This window comes from Labeo rohita, chromosome 8 (genome assembly GCF_022985175.1).
Source record: "Labeo rohita strain BAU-BD-2019 chromosome 8, IGBB_LRoh.1.0, whole genome shotgun sequence".
In the NCBI taxonomy this organism is placed as follows: Eukaryota; Metazoa; Chordata; class Actinopteri; order Cypriniformes; family Cyprinidae; genus Labeo; species Labeo rohita.
In genome coordinates, this window is record NC_066876.1 from 4,455,690 (window position 1) to 4,483,184 (window position 27,495).

Genomic DNA, 27,495 nt, shown 5'->3' on the forward strand with positions numbered 1-27,495 from the left:
GTAATATTAACACAAAACACAAGAGGGCAGCAGAATGAGTTAAATTGTGTTTCATAATGCTTTGATGAAACCTTGTAAAGTGATTAAAAACACATTCCTGTAGTATTAGTCGATTTCCTTGAACTTATATTTAATGTAAAAACAAACAAACAAGCAAAAAAACATGAGTTCTCTTTCTCTCTATATATACCCTAATAATACAAATATAATAAATAAAAATAAATTACATAAAAATGAATAAATATTTATCCCATTTCCACTGTTTACCACACGTCATACTATATCATTGGAAGCCAAAATTGTTATACAAATTTAATTTTATTAAATGCTCAACTCTGTTGTTAATGCCCAAATTCATTACTTATGGTCAAATCACAGTTTAAGTATAATGTATACTTGCTGGGACAGAAAATTGTATAAATATTTGTATTAATAAATATTAAATAAATTAACTGATATTATGTATTTAATTTAGTTAATTCAGTTTAAACAATTATTTTCTGTATTTTTTAAACCTTTTTTTTTTTGTTTTTTACTAAATTTTAATGCACCTCTTCCTAAGTACTTCCCTCTTTTATTAACAAATTGCACCGTGATTATACAGATATTTTAACATTACTTGTTGAATGATTTCTTTGTCCTGCACATCAGAGAGGTGACGAAGCACGCTGATGAACACAAGGAGCCCGTATCAGTGGCCAAACTGTCTGGAAATCACAGCAAGAAGATGTCCAACCCAAACTGCTGCATGGGCTGATGCGTGTTGACGTCACATGACCAACTGACAGCCTGTGTGCAGGTACAATGCAAGGCTTCTGCACACAGCAAATTGAATATTTAACTATTCAACTATTTATTCAAGTCACGTTGGATGGGAAATGTTGTTTAAGAAATTCAACTGCGTATTGTCCTCAGGACTATCTCTGATGTTTTGCAACGCTGAGTCGCTTGTTGAAGCAAATCACTGTGAGTCATGCGATGCCTTTAACAGACCTGAATTTCACAGCTTCTGGATTACAGACAATTTCTAGTAGCTTATGGAGTGAACAGAGTTCAGTATGCTGCACCTTGCCTCTATTTATTACATGAAAATCCCTTAGCTAAAGTGAACAGGAATAATTGATCTGTAATGTGTTACAGGGTCATTGAAAAGTGTGAGTGTGTGTGTGTGTGTGTGTGTGTGTGTGTGTAGAATGTGAAAGTTGATTGATTGATAATGTAAAAAATTCTGTTTGTCAGGTAGAATTAGACATTCTAGAAGTAGAACTCGAAACAAATGACAGAATTTGTTTAATGAGAACTGGAAGTTGATGCTTAATGCAAAGCATTTATTTTTGGCTTGTAGCTTAATATTAAAAATAAATATATATATTAATAAATAAATATATTTTTGCTCAGTGCTGATACATTTTAAAACATATTGACAAGCTTTTGTGGATATTATCATTGCTTTATGCGTTTCACAACAGCACAGCTGGCTTTTAATGCTCTTTACGTATATGTAGCATTATATTCTATAATAAACATTTATGTTAAATCTGTTCACAATTATATGAATGACAAAGTCAGTAACATCTGAATGCTAATGTCTTATTTGTAATTCTTTTTTCATGTTTTCATTTCAAACTCGTTTCACTGTTTTCATCTTTTAGAAATGTGTTGCATTTAAAATGTTGCTTTAAATTTCAAATCTTAATAAGCAAAAATAAAGATTGCAATGTTTTCACTCCAGTTTTATTGTGGCAGTACTAACATATAAAACAATTCAGTTTTTTGGAACATATAAACAATCAAAAATCACTTTACAAATTTAATAAGGCGATTCCCAGTGAATCTGGAAACTGATTTTTTTTTCTGATACTCCCAGAGTTGTATTTTGAAATTAAATGACAGACTGTTTTAAACTGAAACATTAAAAATGCTGCTAAACATGCAAACAAAACACTTCACATATGCCGTGAAATCACCAAACACTCAAGAAGATCTCAAACCTCTAAAGAAAAAAACAAAAACAAAACATGTACAAGCATTTTCCAGATGTTTGCAATTTGCATATTTTCTTTTTTCACTATATAATTATCAGTTTTTAAAGGGCAATGGATGGTTTTCATGTTATGTAAGAATCATCTGGGTGTTTTTAACACAAAATGCTGATCAAGATCTAAAAGTAAATGACAAGAATTAGTGAATGTTGCTTTTTCTATTTTTTTTTTTTTTTTTGTTGTTGTTGTTTCTTCAAAAGACAATTGATTTTAATCACAGCATATACAATTAACAGACTCTATACTGTCATCCAAAGGGCTGAATTTCTTTTCCAAGTCATATTTCATCCTGAAAACACATTAAAAAAAAAATACAATAAATTTTACATTATTTATGAACCCATCAAGATTTCTTTGCACTGTGACAGTATTGTCATGATAATTAAGGACATTTCCTTCACAAACCCTCATTACTGTAATGCAGCCGGATGTTTTCGTTTGTTTGTAATTCTCATTATTTTCAATGATGATTCTCATTATATAAACATTACTGTAATGAGAGCAATGAAAACCATGCTGTCCACAAACAATGTTTAGGTTTTTTAATCAGAAACACTGAGATGATGTAGAAATACTGCACAATTTCATTTTTCTTTTCGCAATATGTTATATAGGCGTCATTTTCATAACAATAATAATTCATATTAATATTTAGCAAAACATTCTTTTGATTTTGGGGTAAATTATGACCCTGATATGATGTTTTTGACAGGACTTGTAAAAATTCACCAGAAACACTTCATTTAACAAATGCTGAAATATCGTAATTTACCAAACAGGATTGATTAATTAATAATGGATGTTTGAAAAAATAAAAACTGTTGTTCAGTCAACAAATGCTGGGATAAAAATGAAAAACTTAAAAACATAATTCCCATTTCTATTAGTGTTCAGCTTTGTAGGCAAATAAAATCACAGTTCTACCAAACATATGAGACAAAACAAAGGATTCAGTTAAAGTATTTTTGTTGTCCCATCATGCAACAGAATAGCAAGGCTACAAAAACAATAAACACAAATTCAGTGCATGACATTTCTGAATGCTAAATGAAATATGTTCACCCTCTAGCCAATTAAAATGAGTTCGGACATCTATATTTTGCCACACTACGATATACGATAAGAGATGTTCAGGTTAATGGGCAAATTCAATCAACCTGCCATTGCCTGTCATGAGCGAATGAAGAGCACAGTCTATCCGTCACTGAAGCACTGGCTTCATAGCAGTTTGATTGAATGTGGCCACTGCTTCTCTGCTTTCATTGGTCATGATAACACACATTAAAGCACAAAGCATGACTATCTATTATCTACATTGTCCACACATGTCATGTTTTTATTACAATGAGAGCTACGACATTGACAGCAGCATCAGAACTAAGCATTAATGTTGTATTTATGTTATTGGCTTCTTTATGAATCCATCAATAAATATGACTCAACCCTGAGCTGAAAGTCCAGAGAAACCTGAACACGACACAAAAGAAAAAAAAAAAGCCTTCATGTCCTTTTCATAGTCCTATGATCATATAGAAATAAGACTTAGATGAGCTAGCTGGATACATGAGGTCAGACATGTGAGAAATGAGAATGACGTTTTCTTTTTTTTTCACAGTATTTACAGACGTTATACACATGCAGAAGAGTGAAACTCAAACAGAACCAGTCAGTTTTTTAATGCACATATCTATATTCAGTGTATGTGGATGTTTAAACTACCGGTGAAAAGTCTGGACACACTTTTTCTTCTCTGTTAATAAAATGTAAATATAACAGTTATTTAGTAGTGACCAATTGTAGCATGGCAAATCAAATGTATATTTCAGCTTATTTTCATTTACTATTGGTTGCATATATATATACATATATATATATGTATACATACTGTATATATGTTATAAGTGCATTGTATCACAAGATTCAAATAAATTTGAATACGTAGTAGTTAAAGATACTTGATATAAACCCAAAATGTATATTTTTCAAATATTAATGAAATATCAGTATGAATTATTATTATTATTCTATATACATTTGTGGTAATTTTGCATATTGATTAACTGATCATGACATAAATTCAAATTAAGTGTGTCCAAGTTTTTGACTGGTAGTGTAAACAGTATGCAATTAAAAAACAAAACAAAACAAAAAAAATATATTCATGATATATCAGAAAAAGAGCTGTTAATTTACAGTGATGAATACTGAATCACAAGCGTATGCAGTATGTTGGTGTTATTCTGATTCTGATGCACATATTGTATTGGTGAATAAATGAGTCAGTATGAATATCAACCACACAATGAGCCACAAATAACATACAATAGCAATCAAATATTTACTTTATGGTAATGTAGCCATATAAATGCCTGTATGCTAATATGCATATTTGTTTTGTTTTCTTTTTTTATCAGAAAATAAAGAGCTTTTTTAAAGATCCTTCTGTATTTGACATTCGTTCCTGAGAGCGCCACCTGCTGTTAGACGGTAAATATCAGAGATCGGGGTTCACGTTGAACTGGATTCAAACTACAGTGTGATGCATTGACAGAATTGTGTCATTAGCCCTTTTGCTATCACCTCAGCAACAGATGTGACGTCACATCAGATTTGCATCACAAGTAGCCGCGTTAATTTGATTAGTTAATGTGCTGCGCTGTGAACATGAGATCCAAAGGGAAGTTAAACCGGAACAAATCATTTCCATGATTTAATCAATTCAATCAAAAGAGAAAAAAAATTGTTTGCACGAATGACTAAAACCTCTCACTGATTATCGATGATTTTTTTTTCTACCACAGAATTAATATAAATAAATAAATAATGGTGTTTATACCTTGCAATTCAGGGTTTTTTTTCCTCAGAATTTTTAATTAACATTTTGCAATATTGTACAGGTTTTTTTTTCACCAATAAATAAAACATTTCAAATTTGTGAGTTTATCGTAATTCAGACATTTTTCTCAAATTTGCAAGTTTATGTCTGACAATTCAGACTATTTTCCTTGAATTTGCAAGTGTATATCACAGTTTGGACTTTTCTTCTCACAATTGCAAATTTATGTCTCACAAATTCAGACTTTTTTCCTCAAATTTGTGAGTTTATATCTCATAATTCAGACTCTTCAAATTTGTTTATATCTTATAATTCTGACTTTTGCAAACTAACTTTTGCAAATTAATGTCTCACAATTCAGACTTTAAAAAAAAAAAAAAGTGTTTATAATCCAGACTCATTTTCCTCAAATTTGCGAGTTTATATATCACAGTTCAGACTCTTTTCCTTAAATTTCTGAGTTTATACCTTACAATTCAGACTTTTTTCCCTCAATTTGTGAATTTATCTCACAATTCAGAATCCTTTTATCAAATTTGTTTATATCTTATAAAAAAAAAGAAAAAGACTTTTTATTCAAATTTGCGAATTTATATCTCACAATTCAGACTCTTTTCCTCAAATTTCTGAGTTTCTATCTTACAATTTAGACTTTTTTGTCAAATGTGTTTATATCTTATAATTTAGACTCTTTTTATTCAAATTTGTGAATTTGTATCTCTTAATTCAGACTCTTTTTCCTAGTTTATTATTCAGATTCTTTCTTCCTCAATTTGAGTTTATATCTCACAATTCAGACTCTTTCAGACTCTCAGACAATTCAGAGTTTATCTCATTTGCAATTCTGAGTTTATATAAACAAGTCAGAAAAGTAAGTAAAAAGTTGCAGTTGGCTTTTTATTTATTTTATCCTGTGGAGGAAACAATCTTCCATACAAAATAGCCTGCATTAAAAATAAATTAATATCTATAAAGAAAAGCTAGGTGTGCAAATGAAATAACTTTTCCATTGACAACTTTTTTGGGCCGAATGGACTTAGTTTGTAAACTATATTTCATTATCTGCAATTTCATAGTTTGAATACGTTCAATCTTTTGACTTCCCCATAATGATATTGACACAATATTTAGGTTCTTTCAGTATGTAATATTTGGATTTGTGGCATTTTCATGCATTTCGGTTATGTATTTTGTGTTTATGTATGTTGTGTGATTACAGTGATCAGTTTCAAAAGAGCCTCTCAAATGTACTAGCAACCTGCTGTTACATCTGCTCATGACATCTGAAAATCTGAGGAAAAAAAATGTTTTATAGTTTGTGCTATTCTATATAAAAAACACAGCACAGCATTTTAAGGTAAATTGTTGGTGATAATAAAAATATTTCACTTCTATACCACCTACATTTTTGTGTAAATCAGTTTAAATAAGATAACTTAAGCTTTTTTTTTTTTTTTGCTGAAAAATATAAGTAACTGTAAGCGTCACATAAAAATGTATAAAATTTTTAAAAACAGATATTAAGTTTTAGCATGTATAGCTTGCCCTCTTTGTCATATCTATGTGTTGCTCTGCGAGAGGCAGCAATTTATTCCAATACAGTGTTATGAGGTCAGAATCTGCTCGTCTTAATGGCTGCGATTTGAGTTTTAAGAAAATAAGTCTTGATTTAGGGAAGCGGGTCTGAGCTCATTACTTGCCTGTGCCTCTTCTACATTTTGGCGTGCATTATTTGTGTTGTTATGGAGGTCGACTGAGTCATCAGGACATCAAATCATTTGAAATGGACTCTTCATATGAGTTTATACAGGATTTCACACTCAAACCAGCATCAGGGTCCAAAATTAAGCCAGCAAAACAATTGATTAAAAGAATTAAAAAGAATTGATTCCTTTTGTAAAAACATTGACTCATATGGCTAAAACTGCATTTACTTGATTAAAACACAGTAAAACAGTAATACTGTGAAATGTTATTACAATTTAAAGTAGCTTTTGTCCATTACAATACATTTTAAAATGTCATTTATTCCTGTGATGTCAAAGCTGAATTTTCAGCATCATTACTCCAGTCAGAAATCATTTCAGTATGCTGATTTGCTGCTCAAGAAACAATAAAAAGTTAATTTTGGACCCTGATTGACACACTTTTTCAGGTTTATGAAAACAGGCAGATGAAATGAATGTAAATATTGAAAAAGCATACATATCCATTGTTAATGTTGAAATGTATGATGTTCCAAAGCATTTCTACCAAAGCTGTGCTCGTCACCATTTAAAGGCCCGTGCTGCTGTCCGCTGTCTAACGCTATGGCTAAAACACTAGACAACTACAGCGCTACTGCTAGGAAACTGCCTCCGGTACTGCTACGAGAATGTATCGGCGTTATCCGGGAAGGGTGTGAATGAATAAATCATGTGATGTAGGAGAGCAAACCTGTCCGGTCCATTATATTCCCGCCCCCCCGTTCCCTGTAGTCCCCCTCAGTCGCCCCAGAGCTGCTCCGTCATGAGTTCCAGTTTGCAGAGGAACCAGCGGCGCAGGGGGCAGTAGTACTCGTAGTGGAACTGCTCAAACTCGGGCGTCTGCCGGATGTCATGCAAGAACGAGATGTCCAGGTCTGACTCCAGCAGCACGAGGAGGAGGGGAAGAAGAATCATGAGGAGACCCGTGGCCATCACCACAAGACGGGCGGCACTGCGCAGACAGGCCTGCATCTGTTGCCGTCCACTCGACGGGTTGCACAGCGACTGACGATACGCCTCTCTGGCAAGTTCCCTCTCCCTCTCGGCCTGGAGCTCCACCTGCATTTCTGGGTCAGCGTGCAGCTCCTTCAGCAGGCGAGCAGGACTCTGAAACAGCAGGTCTAGGCCGCCCTGGCTCTCCTCCACCGGTGTCGGCACCATGCTGGCACACGGGCTGTACGCGGTGTCAGATATGGTGAGAGCAGAGCATGCTTCATCTTCATTGTCGACGTGTATCTCTCTCCTTTCCTCATCCACTCTCGTCCTGTTGGCTGCTTCGTCTTCACGTCTTTCCTGAACGTGGTTTTCCCTCTCCTCCATCTCCACCTCCTCAGGAGTGACCGACGGTTTCAGCGGGGACAGATGAACTGAGTCTTTCAAAGCCGACAGTCCTGCGGAGTTAAATTGGTTGTGTTAATCACTGAAAATTCACAGTTAAAGGGATAGTTCACCACCCAAAAGATCATTCTGTCATCATTAATTTACTTTCAAGTTGTTCCAAACTTGTATTAGTTTCTTTCTTCTGCTGAACACAAAATAAATGTTTAAGAATTTTGGTAACCAAACAGTAGCTATTGATTTCCATAGTATGGGGGGAAAATAATATGGAGGTCAATGGAGACCAAAAACTGGTTACACACATTCTTCAAAATGTCCCCTGAATAAATGACACAATGTTCATTTTTGCGTGAACTGTCCCTTTAAGATTCATTTTTAATATGAATGGATGTCAACATTTCCTAATACTAATACGAAGAATACTAATGATTAGTAAAACTAATACTATTACTATTACTAATACTAAGAATACTAATGCTTAGTAATGTTACTACTCAAACTAAGAATGCTAATGCTTAGTAATACTACTACTAATGCTAAGAATGCTAATGCTTACTAATGCTAAGACTAAGACTACTAATGATTTGTAATACTATTACCAATAAATACTAACGCTTAGTAATGCTAATAATAAGAATACTAATGCTAAGTAACACTACTACTGCTATTACTAAGAATACTAATGCTTAGTAATACTAATAATAATGATACTAATGATTGGTAATAATACTATTACTAAGAGTACTACTGTTAATAATACTATTACCAAGAATACTAATGATTGGTAATACTATTACTAGGAATACTGATATTAGTAACACTACTACTAATATTAATGCTAAGAATACTAATGTTTGGTAATACTACTAATGCTACAAATACTAATGATTGGTAATACTAATACTATTACTAAGAATACTGATTCTTAGTAATACTACTACTACTAATACACTGTGTGCAGAATTATTAGGCATGTTGATATTCTGGTCATATTTTTTTTCCAAACACATTTTACCAATTCCAAACCACATCAGTCTTAATAACTACTGTTAATTTTGTGTTTAATCATTTATATGTGATATATAATTGTCCGTGAAGGCTGGAAGTGAAAAACTCCTTATATTCAGGTGTGCAGAATTATTAGGCATGTTTTCGTTTACAGCTAAAATGAGCCAAAAAAGAGATTTAACCCAGACTGAAAAGTCCAAATTATTAAATGCCCATGAGAAGAATGCAATACTAATGCATTACAAGAATTTGCAAAGTTAAGGCTTGACCATTGGACAGTGAAATGCTTGTTGAGTCTGCATGGTCAGAAAAAACAGGTGGAGAAGAAAAGATGCATGTTAACTGCAAAAGAATTAGGAATTAAGGTGAAGAATTAGGTGTGACACCATCAGGAACCGTTTCCAGTTCTCCAGCGCCACCATTTTCCAGAACTGCAACCTACCTGGAGTCTTCAGAAGTACAATGTTTCAGGTTCTCAGAGACTTTGCTTGGTAAAAAATCCTAAAAAATGCCCCTGACTTAATAAGAATAACAAGCTGACGTCTTGTGAAATACATGAAGACAGTTTTTTTATATGCTTTAGAGACAGATAAGTTGAGAGTGACTCTTGAAGGACAAGCAACACATCCTCTTGTGCCTCTGATTCAAGAATTTATCTTCTAAAATCTGGCAGTAAGTTTTGGGAGTTCATTTTAGTCCATCTCTGCAAGTCAGACTTTTCAGGATAAGAGACTAAACATGAACTCCCAAAACTTACTGCCAGATTTTGGAAGATAAATTCTTGAATCAGAGGCACAAGAGGATGTGATGCTTGTCCTTCAAGAGTCACTCTCAACTTATCTGTCTCTAAAGCATATAAAAAAACTGTCTTCATGTATTTCACAAGACGTCAGCTTGTTATTCTTATTAAGTAAGGGGCATTTTTTAGGATTTTTTACCAAGCAAAGTCTCTGAGAACCTGACACATTGCACTTCTGAAGACTCCAGGTAGGTTGCAGTTCTGGAAAATGGTGGCGCTGGAGACTAAACGGTTCCTGATGGTGTCACACCTAATTCTTCACCTTAATTCCTAATTCTTTTGCAGTTAACATGCATCTTTTCTTCTCCACCTGTTTTTTCTGACCATGCAGACTCAACAAGCATTTCTCTGTCCAATGGTCAAGCCTTAACTTTGCAAATTCTTGTAATGCATTAGTATTGCATTCTTCTCATGGGCATTTAATAATTTGGACTTTTCAGTCTGGGTTAAATATCTTTTTTGGCTCATTTTAGCTGTAAACGAAAACATGCCTAATAATTTTGCACACCTGAATATAAGGAGTTTTTCACTTCCAGCCTTCACGGACAATTATATATCACATATAAATGATTAAATACAAAATTAACAGTAGTTACTAAGACTGATGTGGTTTGGAATTGGTAAAATGTGTTTGGAAAAAAAATATGACCAGAATATCAACATGCCTAATAATTCTGCACACAGTGTACAAAGAATACTAATGCTTAGTTATACTAATATGAGGAATACTAATGATTGGAAATATTAATAGTATTACTAAGAATACTAATGTTTAGTAACACTACTCCTCATACTAATACTAAGAATACCATATGGTTGGTAATACTAATACTATTGCTAAGTATACTAATGCTTGGTAATAATAATACTAATACGACAAATGCTAATGATTGCTAATACTAATACTATTACTAAGAATACTGATGCTTAGTAATACTAATATGGGGAATACTAATAATTTGTAAACTAATATGAAGAATACTAATGATTGGTAATACTATTACCAAGAATACTAATGCTTAGTAACACTAATACTAATGCTTAGTAATAATAACACTAATATGAAGAATACTAATGATTGGTAATACTAATACTATTACTAAGAATACTATTACTAATGATTTCGTAATACTAGAAATAATAATGCTTAGTAATACTAATACTAAGAATACTAATGATTGGTAATACTAATACTATTACTAAGAATACTAATGGCTACTAGCAGTACTAGTAGTACTAATGCTAAGAACACTAATGTTTGGTAATACTACTGCTAATGCTACAAATACCAATGATCGGTAATACTAATACTATTGCTAAGTATACTAATGCTAGTAAAAATAATAATAATAATAATACGACAAATGCTAATGATTGCTAATACTAATACTATTACTAAGAATACTGATGCTTAGTAATACTAATATGGGGAATACTAATAATTTGTAATACTAATATGAAGAATACTAATGATTGGTAATACTAATACTATTACTAAGAATACTAATGCTTAGTAACACTACTACTAATACTAATGCTAAGAATACTAATGCTTAGTAATACTGCTACTAATGCTAAGAATACCAGTGCTTGGTAATACTAATACTATTGCTAAGAATACTAATGCTTAGTAATAATAACACTAATATGAAGAATAATGATTGGTAATACTAATACTATTACTAAGAATACTACTACTAATGATTTAGTAATACTAGAAATAATAATGCTTAGTAATACTATTATTAATACTATTACTAAGAATTCTAATGCTTACTAATACTAATGATACTAATGATTGGTAATACTAATACTATTACTAAGAATACTAATGGCTAGTAACAGTACTAATAATACTAATGCTAACAACACTAATGTTTGGTAAAACTATTACCAAGAATACTAATGCTTAGTAACACTAATACTAATGCTTAGTAATAATAACACTAATATGAAGAATACTAATGATTGGTAATACTAATACTATTACTAAGAATACTATTACTAATGATTTCGTAATACTAGAAATAATAATGCTTAGTAATACTAATACTAAGAATACTAATGATTGGTAATACTAATACTATTACTAAGAATACTAATGGCTACTAGCAGTACTAGTAGTACTAATGCTAAGAACACTAATGTTTGGTAATACTACTGCTAATGCTACAAATACCAATGATCGGTAATACTAATACTATTGCTAAGTATACTAATGCTAGTAAAAATAATAATAATAATAATACGACAAATGCTAATGATTGCTAATACTAATACTATTACTAAGAATACTGATGCTTAGTAATACTAATATGGGGAATACTAATAATTTGTAATACTAATATGAAGAATACTAATGATTGGTAATACTAATACTATTACTAAGAATACTAATGCTTAGTAACACTACTACTAATACTAATGCTAAGAATACTAATGCTTAGTAATACTGCTACTAATGCTAAGAATACCAGTGCTTGGTAATACTAATACTATTGCTAAGAATACTAATGCTTAGTAATAATAACACTAATATGAAGAATAATGATTGGTAATACTAATACTATTACTAAGAATACTACTACTAATGATTTAGTAATACTAGAAATAATAATGCTTAGTAATACTATTATTAATACTATTACTAAGAATTCTAATGCTTACTAATACTAATGATACTAATGATTGGTAATACTAATACTATTACTAAGAATACTAATGGCTAGTAACAGTACTAATAATACTAATGCTAACAACACTAATGTTTGGTAAAACTACTGCTAATGCTACAAATACTAATATTGGTAATAATAATACTATTACTAAGAATGCTAATGCTTAGTAATAATAATACTAATAAGAAGAATACTAATGAGTGGTAATACAAATACTGTTAGTAAAAATACTACTACTAATGATTTATTAATACTAAGAATACTAATGATTTAGTCATACTAATACTAGGTATATTAATGATTAGTAAAAAAACTTGTTTATAATAATAATTTATAAAGACTTTTTTGCATTAAAAACAGTAAAATCAAATCCTAAAACATTTTGCATGTAACAGGTTTGGATGTTTTCAAAGAGACTATTAAACCATTTTTGTAGTTTCAGTAGTTTACTGTTTTAAGATAGATTTAAAACTTCAATAAAACATTAAAAAAAATACATAATTTAAATATTTCACAGTTATTGCTCTTTTTGTGTATATATTGTATCTGTGTTTATTCAGCAGTTGAGAGGCACGGCTGTAGCCTGTGTTCTTTGGGCAAGTCCGGTCTAAATATAGACCCAGCTGCCTCACTAGTGTGGATTAAGACAAGTCTCCCGGCTAAGTTGTCAGTGACGTCGATGCTTCTCCATGCAACTATTCTCTAACACACACAGAGCTCTGCAATGTCATCTGACGTAGCCATCCTCTCATTTCACAATGACATTTAACATACTATCAAAAAATAATTCACTTCTTTTCAGATGAAAACTGGATTATGGAATGAAAAGCATTAATTTTACACTCTGTAATTAAATTATCTATCATTGACAGGATGTACCAGATTTCACGGCATCAGCAGTGACAGCCACTTAACAGTTCCTGAAATGTAAGATTAGTCAAACTAATTGGATAATCATGAGTTATCTATTAAACAGCTTCCACTGAAACACACTTAAGTGAGTAGATGCAGACATATGGGCAAAGAGAAGTGTCACCATAGCGACACAAAGAGCCATTTAGCCCAGGAGGAGGCAACAGTCGTCACTAGCAACAGACCATCATGGCTACCATGGCAATGGTTTGATGCAACAATAACTAAAGCTGAGGGAGATTTTCCTAAGGAATATAAAAGACATAAAAAGAAAAAGAGAACAATTTCATTTAACAAAAGTTGACATGCCCTCCCCTCCTATGATGTGTCATAATAGTACAAAGAACTAGATTTTTCCTTTTCTGAGGAAATTGTTCATTGTCTATTCAAAAATCACAGCAAATTAAATAAAAAGTGAATGCCTCTGAATGCTTTTATCTGCAAATACAACTATGTTCATTCATTTGCCACTTCTGTTTGCTCCTCCCGATATGTCTAGAGGTGCGCGAGATTGTAACAAAAAAAAAAAAAAAAGAAAACAAAAAAAAAAAAAAAGAAATGTCTGACGGTCACGTCAATCCCCTGATCCAGAAACTTAACAAACACGAAAGTTAAACAAAATAATCTTTTTATTGATAGCAACAGAGTAAAGGAAGCAAATCTTCAGGAGAGGGCAAGGCCAACATAACAAACAAAACCCTCTAACTATCAATGAAATTTTAAATATCCTAAACAAAAGAAAAATAAATAAACAACAGAGTCTTACCTGACTCCCTTACTAACATAAACATAGGCAAAATTACAAGGGTAAAGAAAATGGCACCCCCTCCCTACCGCTTCCGAAAAACCAAAATATTTACATAAAAATTAAGAATAACTCAAAACAACGATAAGCACAAAGAAAAAGAATACATAGCAGCGTTCGCACGCTCCCTCGCCTTTTGTGATTGGGCAATTCATTCACAAAAAGGATTATGACCGCACTCGGTCACACAAGACCACTAATAAAGAAACATTTCTGGATCAGGACAAAGAGTGTGGCGCGTTGCCGTCAGCAGCTAGGGCTTGCTTCTTTGCTGTATTATATCGCTTGAGTTTCTGCGGCCTTCCACTCACTACCGATGGCTGATGCGCATCAGCTGGAACCCAATTAGCAGTCTGAGACAGGGAGAGAGAAAGAGCGAGAGAGAGAAAAAGAAAGAGAGAGCAAACATGCAGCACGTAACATGCCCAAAAGTCAACATAACTCTCAAAACTCGCATATTTGACAAATACGTCCACAGGACGTAACACCCCCACCACCAGGAATGTAACACATACCAAAAAAAAAGTAAATACCAACTCGACTATCCATTAGATAGTGAGTACCCAGTGTTTTAGAAGCGCTCTTTATACTCTCGAAAGAGCATCCGCCATAACGTTCTCCACCCCTTTTTTATGCCGGATATCCAAGCTATACTCCTGCAGAGTGAGGGACCACCGCAGCAATCGTTGATTGGCACCTGACATACGGGAAAGGAACACCAGGGGGTTATGGTCAGTGTACACTACAACAGGGCTAATACTGTTTCCCAAGTATACGTCAAAATGCTTGAGGGATAATAACAACGCAAGGGCCTCCTTTTCAATTACACTGTAATTCCGTTGAGCTCCAACAAACTTCCTAGAAAAATAGGAGACAGGATGTTCAACACAAGCTTGATCCTCCTGTAACAGTACTGCTCCAGCACCATTATTGCTCGCATCCACCTGCAATTTAAACGATTTTGAAAAATCAGGAGCAGAAAGAACAGGGGCCTGACAGAGTAGATCCTTTGCTGCTTCAAAGGCAAATTGACAGTCAGTAGACCACACAAACTCTCGTTTTGTACTGAGGAGATCGGTGAGTGGACAAACCAAGGTGGAGAAATTTGGACAAAAGGCTCGGTAGTAACCACTCATCCCCAGAAAACGTCTTAGTTCACGTTTATTAGATGGAACTGGAAACTGGAGAATGGCTGTAATTTTAGCATCAACTGGTTTAACCAGCCCCTGACCAACTTGCTTACCCAGATAGGTAATTGTACCTTTAGCAAATTCACACTTCGCCAAATTAAGTGTTAATGATGCAGTCTCCAAACGTTTACAAACTCCTTTGAGAGTCTCCAAGTGTTGTACCCAATCATCTGAATGAATCACAATATCATCCAGGTACACTTCACAATCTGGCACCCCTGAAAGCACTTGATGCATCATCCTCTGAAATGTAGCAGGTGCATTTCTCATCCCGAAAGCTAAAACCGTATATTGTAGAAAACTATCGGGAGTTACAAATGCAGATATTTCAGAGGCTCGTCGAGTAAGAGGCACCTGCCAGTATCCCTTCAACAAATCCAGCTTAGTAACATATCTAGCTGAACCAACTTTATCCACACAATCCTCAATACGAGGAAGAGGAAAGGAGTCAGGTTTTGTGATATTATTGACTTTACGGTAGTCCGTGCAAAATCGAAAGGTAGAGTCAGGTTTAGGTACAAGCAAGCAGGGAGAGCTCCATGGGCTCTGACTGGGCACAGCCATACCATGCCTTAACAGGTAGTCAACTTCTGCTTGCATAACTTCTCGCTTTCGTGGATTTAATCGGTAAGGGTGCTGTTTTATTGGATTGGCATCCCCCACATCGATATCGTGGACACAGACAGAGGTTCTACCAGGCACATCTCTAAACAAAGTAGAAAAATTACTCAACAAATCCATCAAGTCATGAGACTGTTCCGCAGTAAGATGTGAAAGGAAACCAGAGAGATCTTGTAGTATAGCTGAATTCTGAAGACGGGTAGGGAAAATGGAGTAGTCCCCGCCTTGAAATCCCTCCTCCTCTGTCGAAGACTTAACTACTACACTCACTGTAGCGGCAGCGCAGGCTAAGGGAGAGCCAATCTGATGGATACTCTCCTCAGAAGATGTTCTACTCACATAGGCTTTAAGCCGATTCACATGGCATACCCGACGTTTACACCTCCGCTCAGGTGTAGCAACAACATAGTTTGTTTCGTTCAACTTCCTTTCAATCAAGTAAGGACCAGCAAACTTGGCTTGCAGAATTGATCCAGGCGTTGGCAACAAAACCAATACCTGATCACCAGGTGAAAAGTCTCGTTTCACACTTTTTATTTCAAAACGATCTTTCATTTTTGACTGGGCTTCAGACAAATGTAACTTAGCCAGATCTCGTGCCTTACATAACTTTTCACGAATAGAGGTGACATACTCATCAACAGGCACCGGTTTAGGAGATGGACTTAACAACTGATCACTTAATAGCTTTAATGGACCACGCACAGTGTGTCCAAACACTAGTTCAGTAGGGCTGAAACCAAGGGACTCTTGTACGGTCTCTCTGGATGCAAACATCAAATAAGGAAGTCCCTCAACCCAGTCTCCACCAGTTTCAACACAGTAACGTCGCAGCATTGCCTTGAGAGTTTGGTGGAACCTCTCCAAGGCCCCCTGCGACTCTGGATGGAAAGCAGTAGACATTTGGTGGCCAATACCAAGCATCTGCAAAGCTTGCTTGAAAACTTTGGAGGTAAAGTTTGAGCCCTGATCGCTCTGGATTATCCTTGGTAACCCAAAAGTTGTACAGAACTTAAGAAGTTCTTTCACCACCACCTTAGCCCTCAGTGTCCGAAGTGGAATTGCTTCAACAAAACGGGTTGCTGCACACATTATCGTTAAGATATACTGATGTCCTGCTTTCCCTTTTGGCAGTGGTCCAACACAGTCAATAATCAGTCGATCGAATGGATCATTTACAACGGGAATTGGACAAAGGGGTGCGGGAGGAATTTTCTGATTTGGCTTGCTCGCTATCTGGCAGACATGGCAAGATTTACAGAACTTAGTGACAGAGTTTTTAAGCCCAGGCCAGAAAAAGTATCTAGAGACACGGTAATAAGTTTTAGTTATACCAACATGCCCAGAAAGAAGATGTTCGTGGGCAAGTTTTAAGACCTGTTGCCGATAATTAGATGGCAAAACTATCTGCTGCACCTCCTGCCATCCTAGCTCTTCTTGTCGTGGTTTCCATTTACGCATCAGTAAGCCCTCCTCCCAAAAATAAACCACCCCTGAGTTGGAATCATAGACACTACTCTCAGCAGCCTTTATACACTTCGCCAAAGAAGCGTCTGCCCTCTGTGCAGCAGCTAAAGACTCCCTGCCCACCTTCAGTGAAGTTTGTGTGTCAATCTCCTCGTCCACAGAAGGAATGTCAACATCATGATCTGGTGCTACAAATAAAGTACACTCCGAAGCTTTAGGCATGTCATTAGCTAAAAATGAGTTTGACAGATCCACTACTTCTTTAAACTTCTGTGCTTGAGCACGAGTTACCACACAAGAGGGGAACACAGAAGGAAACTTTTCAGCTAGATCACAATTTTGGGAAGTTTTAGGCATGTAAGTTACAATAGGGGTTGGGAAGACTATGCCACCTGCAAGATCATTCCCAAGAATCAAGTCAACACCCTCTACAGGTAGCTGCTCACGCACAGCAAAGTTGACTAGTCCACTAACAATGTCAGACTTCAAATATGCAGTATGAAGCGGCACATTGACACAACGCATCCCAATTCCACGTACTAATACTTCATTGCCAGTAAAAGAAGTTTCAGAAAACGGCAGAACTTCTGCAGATATGAACGACTGAGCCGCTCCCGTATCTCGCAGAATTGTCACAGGTTTAAATTCTGAATCGGGTGATAATGAGACTGTACCCCTAAACAAAAAAGGCTGATAAGTCTCTCCTTTATCAGAGCTAACACACACAGACTCAACAAGAGCGACATTTTTAGGCTTAGAAGCTCCACTCTTCTGCTTCCAGGCTTTACAGTCCGCAATTCGATGATTTGGATCAAGGCAAAAAAAACAACAAACACGCTTATCAGTGCCCTCATTTGATTTACGAGGTACGTCGCCTTTAAACGAACGCGTAACACGCTGTACTGAATTCTCCGAATTCCACACCTGAGATTTAACAGTCGCACCTGACGAGAAGACATTTTTGTGCGTCAACACAAATTCGTCTGCCAAAACGGCAGCATTGGCAAGCGAAGTAACCTTTTGTTCGTTCAAATATACAACGATATTAGATGGAAGGCAATTTTTAAACTCTTCTAGCAAGATTAACTCCTGCAACTCCTCCAGGGATGCAACCCTGCTAGAAAAACACCACTTCTCAAACAACACTTTTTTTTTCTCTCACGAACTCTACATACGTTTGTTTGACTGTTTTCATTTGTCCGCGAAACTTCTGCCGATACGCTTCGGGGACTAACTCGTATGCGCGCAAAACAGCTGACTTCACCGTTTCATAGTCAAGAGAGCCTTCAATAGGTAAGGCTGAGCAAACCTCTTGAGCTTTCCCTGTAAGACTACATTGTAACAGCAAAGCCCACATCTCTTTTGGCCATTTCAGTTTACTTGCAATTCGCTCGAACGCAATAAAGTAGGAATCAACTTCAGCCTCCCTAAATGGAGGTACAAGTCGAATATACTTACTAACATCAAATGACTCACTCGAAACAGTGTGGGAAAAATCCTCAGTTACAGTGCTCCCAGCCATAATTACGGGCGAAGATACTGCATTAGGCCGAATATGGGGAACTGGCGTCCGAGCCAAACGCTCAGATTCTAAATCCAATTTACGCATCTCAATATCTCTATCTGCCTGCTTTTCTAGCATGCGAAACCTAATCATCTCTGCCTCACATTCTTGCTTCTTAATTAGCAGATCCATCTCTTTTAACTTTATAGCAATCATTTCATGAGGCACAGAATCAAAATTTGGACTTAGACCTACCTCTTGATCCGCGTCCCGCACTATTTCAGCACTCCCTGCCACACCAGTCTGAAGCTCACCATCATCACCAGCTTGCCTAGGTAAAATACCTGCAGCGATCAATTTCTCATACAAACTCTCCTTAAGCACTTGCTTGGTGGTATCCCTCTGAATTTGAATATCAAAGAATTCCGCGATCAAAATTAAATCTTTTTTTCTACAACTATTAAAAACTTCAACCGTGGGCGCAAGAGTAAAAGCTGTTAAATCGAATTCCATTATTACTACGTCTCCCTCCTACTCCTTCCCTACGCAAAGATGAAAACAGTCAAAACGTGAGAGAAAGAAAAGAATACTCACCATTATAATCCACAGTCAGTTACGAACGCACAAACGGAGTTTGATTCATGGCGAACAGAGCAAAAGTTTAATTTGGCGATCCAAAACCAAACGAACGAATTCTCACTTTGTGAAGGAGAGAAAAAAAAAAAACGGCTAGACGAGCCCCCACTTGTTACAAGCCTCCCGATATGTCTAGAGGTGCGCGAGATTGTAACAAAAAAAAAAAAAAAAAAGAAGAAATGTCTGACGGTCACGTCAATCCCCTGATCCAGAAACTTAACAAACACGAAAGTTAAACAAAATAATCTTTTTATTGATAGCAACAGAGTAAAGGAAGCAAATCTTCAGGAGAGGGCAAGGCCAACATAACAAACAAAACCCTCTAACTATCAATGAAATTTTAAATATCCTAAACAAAAGAAAAATAAATAAACAACAGAGTCTTACCTGACTCCCTTACTAACATAAACATAGGCAAAATTACAAGGGTAAAGAAAATGGCACCCCCTCCCTACCGCTTCCGAAAAACCAAAATATTTACATAAAAATTAAGAATAACTCAAAACAACGATAAGCACAAAGAAAAAGAATACATAGCAGCGTTCGCACGCTCCCTCGCCTTTTGTGATTGGGCAATTCATTCACAAAAAGGATTATGACCGCACTCGGTCACACAAGACCACTAATAAAGAAACATTTCTGGATCAGGACAAAGAGTGTGGCGCGTTGCCGTCAGCAGCTAGGGCTTGCTTCTTTGCTGTATTATATCGCTTGAGTTTCTGCGGCCTTCCACTCACTACCGATGGCTGATGCGCATCAGCTGGAACCCAATTAGCAGTCTGAGACAGGGAGAGAGAAAGAGCGAGAGAGAGAAAAAGAAAGAGAGAGCAAACATGCAGCACGTAACATGCCCAAAAGTCAACATAACTCTCAAAACTCGCATATTTGACAAATACGTCCACAGGAAATACTAATGTTAAGAATACTACTGCTTAGTAATACCAATACTAAAATACTAATGCTTAGTAATAATACTACTAATGTTAAGAATACTACTGCTTAATAATACTAATACTAATAATACTAATACTAAGGCTAATGTTTGGTAATATTACTACTAATGCAAAGAATACACTGCTTAGTAATAATAATCTAATACTAATGATTGGTAATACTATTACTAAGAATACTAATGCTTACTAATACTGATACTGATACAAAGAATACCAATGATTTTTAATACTAATAATATTACTAAGAATACTAATGCTTATTAATACGGATACTAATACGAAGAATGATACTATGATTGGTAATACTAATACTATTACTAAGACTACTACTACTACTTCTCTCCCCATCTGGTGTGTGTAATTTATATATGATTATGATGATTAAAGGTGTGTTGCACAATAGGTAGGGTGCAATTTAGTTGTTCACTGTATACTGTGAGTGGGACAGTGATGGGTCGCTGCATTGTATGTATGTAGCATGTTACTTCTATGAAACAGCAGATATCAAATGTACGTGTCCAAACAATAAAAGGACAATAAAAGGTTATCTTATCTTATCTTATCTTACTAATGATTTATTAATACTATTACAAATTTTTAGTAATAATATTATCAATACTAATACTAAGAACTTATCATTTACTCATCCTCATGTCATTCCAAACCTGTATGACTTACTTATTTCTGAAGAACATAAAAGAAGATATTTTGAAGCTGGTAACCATGCTCGTACTGTTGAACACTGGATGCACAAAAATACACATAGAACATTTTTCAAATAAAAAAAAAAATCCCCAAATTTGAAATTTGGTATTTGGGATGAAGCATCCCTTTAAGTTTTCAGAATAAAAACTTGCTATTCAATGAAGAAATAAAGTAGGAATAATCCTACATCTAATCCACCTTTACAATCACTAACAACACTGGTAAATCTTCATTTCAGCAGGATTTTGGAAGCTTCCATACCGGTTCCTGAGATGCGATCTCCGTGACCAAGCAGCCGCACATAGACATCTCGTGCCGTGTAGTTGGCCATGCGGAGATGCAGGTTGTGACGCGTGGTGATCTTCACCTGACACCGCATGGCATCCACTCGCTCCTCCAAACCTTCATCCAGAGATTTCAGAACCTCATCTACATCCTCCTCCCTTAGACCTTCCTCAGCAACCTTTTCATGACTCACCACACACTCCTCCTGCTCTCCAATAACCTCCATATCTGAGCCCTCAACAGCTCCCTCTCAATCCACCTCAAACTCACTGCACTGTGACCTTCTTCAAACACTGTCCCTGACTCTACTAGATGGGTTAAGGCTCATAGGATGGGGTCCTGCCGGCCCCTTTACTTCAGTGGATAGCGGACATGTGAACAAAGTCGGGGCATTAGGGGCCGGATCAGCCCAAATGCAGGATGAGCTATTTATACAGCATCAGTCATAGCACAAGGCTTTGCTAATCACAGCGGCTGATTATGGCGAAAAGATCCAGTCCGGAGTACAGTACAGCCAGCAGACATCACAAGTATCCAGCTCTGAGGCGTCCTGCTGTAGACCCTGAACAACCTCTGACTCCTTTTATTATATTATTAATACTTCATGACCAGATATTAAAGGAATAACAGAGCAGAAAAATGTTCCACTCCACTGGAGCTCACAAAACTCATTTTGCCTTTGTGTTCAGTTAAAAGAATATTCTGGGCTCAATACAAGTTGAGCTCAGTTGATAGTATTTTAGGCCTACTCTTGATTACCAAAAAAACCCTTAATTTGTCCCTTTACTGAGTTTATGGTTAGGTACTCCCTTGTGAAAAGGAAGTTTTAAAAAGAGTATTTAGAAATAATGTCTTTTAAAAGAATACACTTAAAGAGACAAAAATACAGAAAAATGTACAGATTTACTCACCCCATGTCATCCAAGATGTTCATGTCTTGCTTTGTTCCGTCGTAAAGAAATTATGTTTTTTGAGGAAAACATTTCAGGAATTTTCTCCATATAGTGAACTTCTATGGTGCCTGTGAGTTTGAACTTCATAAATTCAGTTTCATTGCAGCTTCAAAGGGCTCTAAATGATCCCAGCCAAGGAAGAAGAATCTTATCTAGTGAAACAATTGTTTGTTTAAAAAAAACAAATAATAATAATTTAAAAAAAAATTGAATTTATACACTTTTTAACCACAAATGCTCATCTTATCTAGGTCTGTGAAGCACATGTGTACTCCAGTTCAATAAAGTTAGGGTATGTCAAAAAAAACTCCCAATTCTCCTTTCTCCGTACTTCTGCAGTGATGTAGGATGATTTTGAAGTTGGAGGAGAAAATGAGATGGGAGTTTTTTGACATACCCTAACTGTACTGAACCGGAGTGCACAGAGTACACATGCGCATCGCAGAGCTAGACGAGCATTTGAGGTTAAAAAGTATATAAATTGTACTTATTTTTAAATAACCGATTGTTTCACTAGATAAGACCCTTCTTCCTCAGCTGGGATCATTCAGAGCCCTTTGAAGCTGCATTCTGGAAGTTCAGACTAGTGGGCACCATAGAAGTCCACTATATGGAGAAAAATCCTAAAATATTTTCCTCAAAAAACATAAATTCTAGACAGACATAAACATCTTGGATGACAAGGGGGTGAGTAAATTTTTGTTCTGGAAGCGAACTAATCCTATAAATGTGAACTCAGTGTAATGATTTTGGACACTTAATTGTACAATATGCTACTTTCAGTTAAATTAAATGATAGTTTATATTTATCAGATGCAATTAGTTTTAGTAATTAGTTCATTACAAATTAGATATTTGTAATGAAGTTGCAATTTAAGAGCCAGGAGGTGAAAACTTTTTGAATTTGAAAATCAGGGTAAATTGAATTTATTTTGTATTCTGGGAAACATGTAAGTATCTTCTGTAGCTTCTGAAGGGCACTGCTAAATGACAAAAAAAAAAAAAAAAAAAAAAGACATTTAGGCAAAAAAATAAAAATGTACACATTCAGTTCAAAAGTTTACACCCCTGGCTCTTAATATATCGTTTTATTTTCTGAAGCATCAGTGAGCATTTGAATCTTTTGTAATAGTTGCATATGAGATTTGAGAGCTCATTAAATCTTAAATTGTGTCTATTATTTAATTTTTTATTTAATTATTTTTATTTATTTATTTATATTTATACATTTATGTGTATTTTTACAATTACGTTGTTTCTTTTTGGTTTAGCAGTTATAAATGACTATCCACTTTTATCGTATGGAAAACAGCATCTTGCACATTCTGCTAAACTTCTCTTTTAGTGTTTTTTTACAAAGAAAGAAGGTAATGTCAGTATGAAACCTAAATTAATTGTTGTGGTGCAAAACTTAAACACAGTGTGAGACAAAGTCAAGTTAAATATTTCTCATGCAAAGCAAATCAGCATTTACACTGTCTGATCTAACTAATCAACTCCCTCCAGCAGATATACGCATGTCTGGAAAGATCTGAAAGCCTCTGAATGAAATGAAGCTATATAATAGATGGTGTATTTTAAAAAGCCAATTCAACATGTAAGAGGTGAGCCAACAAATGGTTTATTTTAATCAAAAGCCATGTTGATGTCACTTGCTTGAGTTGTAAATTTCCACTCTAAAAAACCAGAAGCATCTTTAGCATTATGCTGACAGATTCATCGCACCAAAGAGAAGCCAGATTTTCGAGTGTGAGTCACTGTTCTCCAGGGCGGAAAATGAAGCACAGCTTGACCCTACAACTCAATACCCAGTGATTCGGTACTGCTCAAAAACACCAGAAATCATACCAAGACAACAAAATGAAGTCAAATTTACACGACCAGTAGATAATTAGGTTTATAGTTCATTTCTGTCGAGTTTTAGCATGTTTAAAATAGTAAAATATATGTATTCCAATCAGTATGATCAATAGTACACTGAAAAAATGATAATTTTAACAGTAAAAGACTAAAAATGTAAAAATGCTACTGTAAAAACTTGATAATTACTTAGTATCAGAAAATGCAACACTTCTCTCAGAAAATTGTTCCAATTGCAAATGTTTTGGTATTCACGTGCTTATTGTTTTTGTTTGCACTGCAATAACACAAAAAAAAAAAAAAAAAAAAAAAAAAAAAAAACAGAGAAGAAAAGTCCAACTTGATAAAATTTCACACAGAACTCAAAAATGGACTGGACAAAAATATTGGCACCTTGTTAAAATTGTATGAAATAATTGCTTTTCAAGCATGTGATGCTCCTGTAATTTGTATTTAGACACACCTGTGGGCAATATAGTAATCACACTTGCAACCAAAATGGAAAAAAAGTTGACTCAACCTTTGTGTTGTGTGTCACACTGAGCATGGAGAAAAGAAAGAAGTGTAAAGAGTTGTCTGTGGATTTGAGAGAAATAAATTGTGGAAAAACATGGTCAATCTTAAAGCTACAAGTCCATCTCCAGAGATCTTAATGTTCCTGTGTCCACTGTGTGCAATATCATCAAGAGGTTTACAGCCCATGGCACTGTAGCTAACCTCCCTGGACGTGGACAGAAGAGCAAAATTAATGAAAAATTACAACGAAGGACTGTTCGAATGGTGGATAAAAACCCAGATTAACTTCCAAACAAATTCAAGCTGATCTGCAGACACAGGATACAACAGTGTCAGCTCGCTGTCACCATCTGAATGAAAAGGGACGCTATGGTATGAGACCCAGGAGGACACCACTGCTGACACAAAGACATAAAAAAAGCAAGACTGGAGTTTGCCAAAAATTATGTGACAAAACCACAATTCTTCTGGGAGAACATACTGTGGACAGATGAGACAAAAGTAGAGCTTTTTGGTAAAGGACACTGTTGGCACTGTTTACAGAAAAAGAAATGAGGCCTTCAAAGAAAAGAACACAGTCCCTACAGTCAAACATGGTGGAGGTTCAAAGATGTTTTGGGGTTGCTTTGCTGCTTCTGGCACTGGATGCCTTGACTGTGTGAACAGTATCATGAAATCTGATGATTACCAAAGAATTTTGGGGCGCAATGTAGTGACCAGTGTCAGAAAGCTGCGTCTCTACCAGAGGTCATGGGTCTTCCAGCAGGACAATGACCCGAAACACACTTCAAAAAGCACTCAGAAATGGTTACAAACAAAGTGCTGTAGAGTTCTGAAATGGCCAGCATTGAGTCCAGATCTGAATCCCATAGAACACCTGTGGAGAGATCTCAAAACAGCAGTTGGGAGAAGACATCCTTCAAATCTGAATGACCTGGAGCAGTTTGCAAAAGAAGAGTGGTCCAAAATTCCAGTAGAGAGGTGTTAGAAACTCATTCATGGTTACAGGAAGCGACTGATTTCAGCTATTTTTTACAAAGGTGGTGCTACCAAATATTAAGTTAAGGGTGCCAATAATTTTGTCCAGTGCATTTTTTGGGTTCTGTGTGGAATTGTATCAGATTTGACATTTCTTCTCTGTTTTTTTGTGTTGTTCCAATGCAAACAAAAAAACAATAAACATTTGAGTACCAAAACATTTGCAACTGCAACAATTTTTTAAAAGAAGGGTTGCATTTTCTGACAGAATTGCAAGGGTGCCAATATTTTTGGCCGTGACCGTATATTATGCTTTAAATTTAATGTTTATTGTATTATTTTAGTGTCATATGTGGTTATGTTATGATGGTGCTTAGTATTTGTGTAAATGTCACTAAGCACCTTCTGTGTTAGTTTTTACATCACCCTGTGGAAAAGGTTTTTTAAGTTGTTAGTATATTATAAAGGTAAAACACGTATTTTAATAGTTAAGTAGTTTGGTATATTAACATTATATCAGTTAATGGAATACACATCTTTACAGAAAGTTTTACATTCAATCTGTCAAACATCTCACAGCTGCTGTTTTTTTTCACTGTAAATTTCACTGCTTTTTTTTTTTTTTTTTTTACAGTTTAGTGGTGATGCCTGTTTTATCAAGCGCATTGTTTTTATACAGGATGTACAGGGAACTGAGAAGGACCGATGTGACATTCAGTCTTTAAAAGCTTGTCCTGTCCTCCGGTAACTGGATCTGTGAAGGGCTTAGCATTGATAAAGCAGCCTCAGGTGTCCTCACACGGACTCCACGGCTTCATAACGTGACTAGACCCCTACGCAAAACTCTCTAGTCCTGCTCCTCCTTCACTCTGCCTCAATGATTCCAGTTTAAACAGCTAATTGGTTCCATTTAAGGACTACATTAAACCAGTATCTTCTATCTTCATAATCATGTGTAGCTGTGTGTCACTGCTTTAACACACACCTCTGACAGCTCAAGCCCAAGCAGGCCTCGTATTAATCACTGCTAACATGCCGTCTGCTGGGAGATTCACAAGTATGTTTAAAACTCTGATTGGAGTCTCCACAGATACCAGCAGCTCATCGGCTCAAACTGAACAGATCCCCGGAGAACTGAGGGTGTTATACCTGGCAACACCGTCTGTTTTAAAGGTGCAGCAGGTCATTTTTGCTGAAGTATTTTCATTTGTTTAGAGTTAAAGATCTTCACAGTTGAGAAAGGCGCACTGTTAAAGGGGTCATCGGATGCCCATTTTCAACAAGTTGATATGATTCTTTAGGGTCTTAATGAAAAGTCTTTAATATACTTTGATTAAAAATTCTCAATGGTTTTGTAAAACAACACCCTTTTTACCTTGCCAAAATCATCCCATTCTAAGGGGTTGTTCCTTTAAATGCAAATGAGCTCTGCTCGCCCCGCCCCTCTCTTCTCTCTGTGGAAAGACGGTCTTGTTTACATTAGCCGCATTTAGCCGCGTTTAGACGCTAAACTTCCTAACTACCACGTAATAAGGAAAGGGGATCGCAAATATTCATAAAAAATGCTTATACTCACTTCTGCTGTAAGTGAAACTGGATCATAAATGATTTGCGCGAACATAGACGGATATATGTAGATCGGGAGGCGCATTTCATTCACAAAC

At 35.6% G+C, this 27,495-nt stretch overlaps 2 protein-coding genes across 2 annotated transcripts in view; one reads left to right on the forward strand and one right to left on the reverse strand.

The window, feature by feature from the left end:
• The window catches only part of rasef (RAS and EF-hand domain containing), a 28,971-nt gene extending 27,569 nt beyond the window's left edge, over positions 1-1,402 (forward strand). The window contains exon 17 of the mRNA XM_051116925.1: positions 652-1,402. Within this exon, the coding sequence (XP_050972882.1) occupies positions 652-757 (106 nt within the window). The 3' untranslated portion in view covers positions 758-1,402. The remainder of the gene's footprint in view (positions 1-651) is intronic.
• A 316-nt stretch (positions 1,403-1,718) lies between these two features.
• The window catches only part of frmd3 (FERM domain containing 3), a 78,887-nt gene continuing 53,110 nt past the window's right edge, over positions 1,719-27,495 (reverse strand). The window contains exon 14 of the mRNA XM_051116926.1: positions 1,719-8,014. Within this exon, the coding sequence (XP_050972883.1) occupies positions 7,362-8,014 (653 nt within the window). The 3' untranslated portion in view covers positions 1,719-7,361. The remainder of the gene's footprint in view (positions 8,015-27,495) is intronic.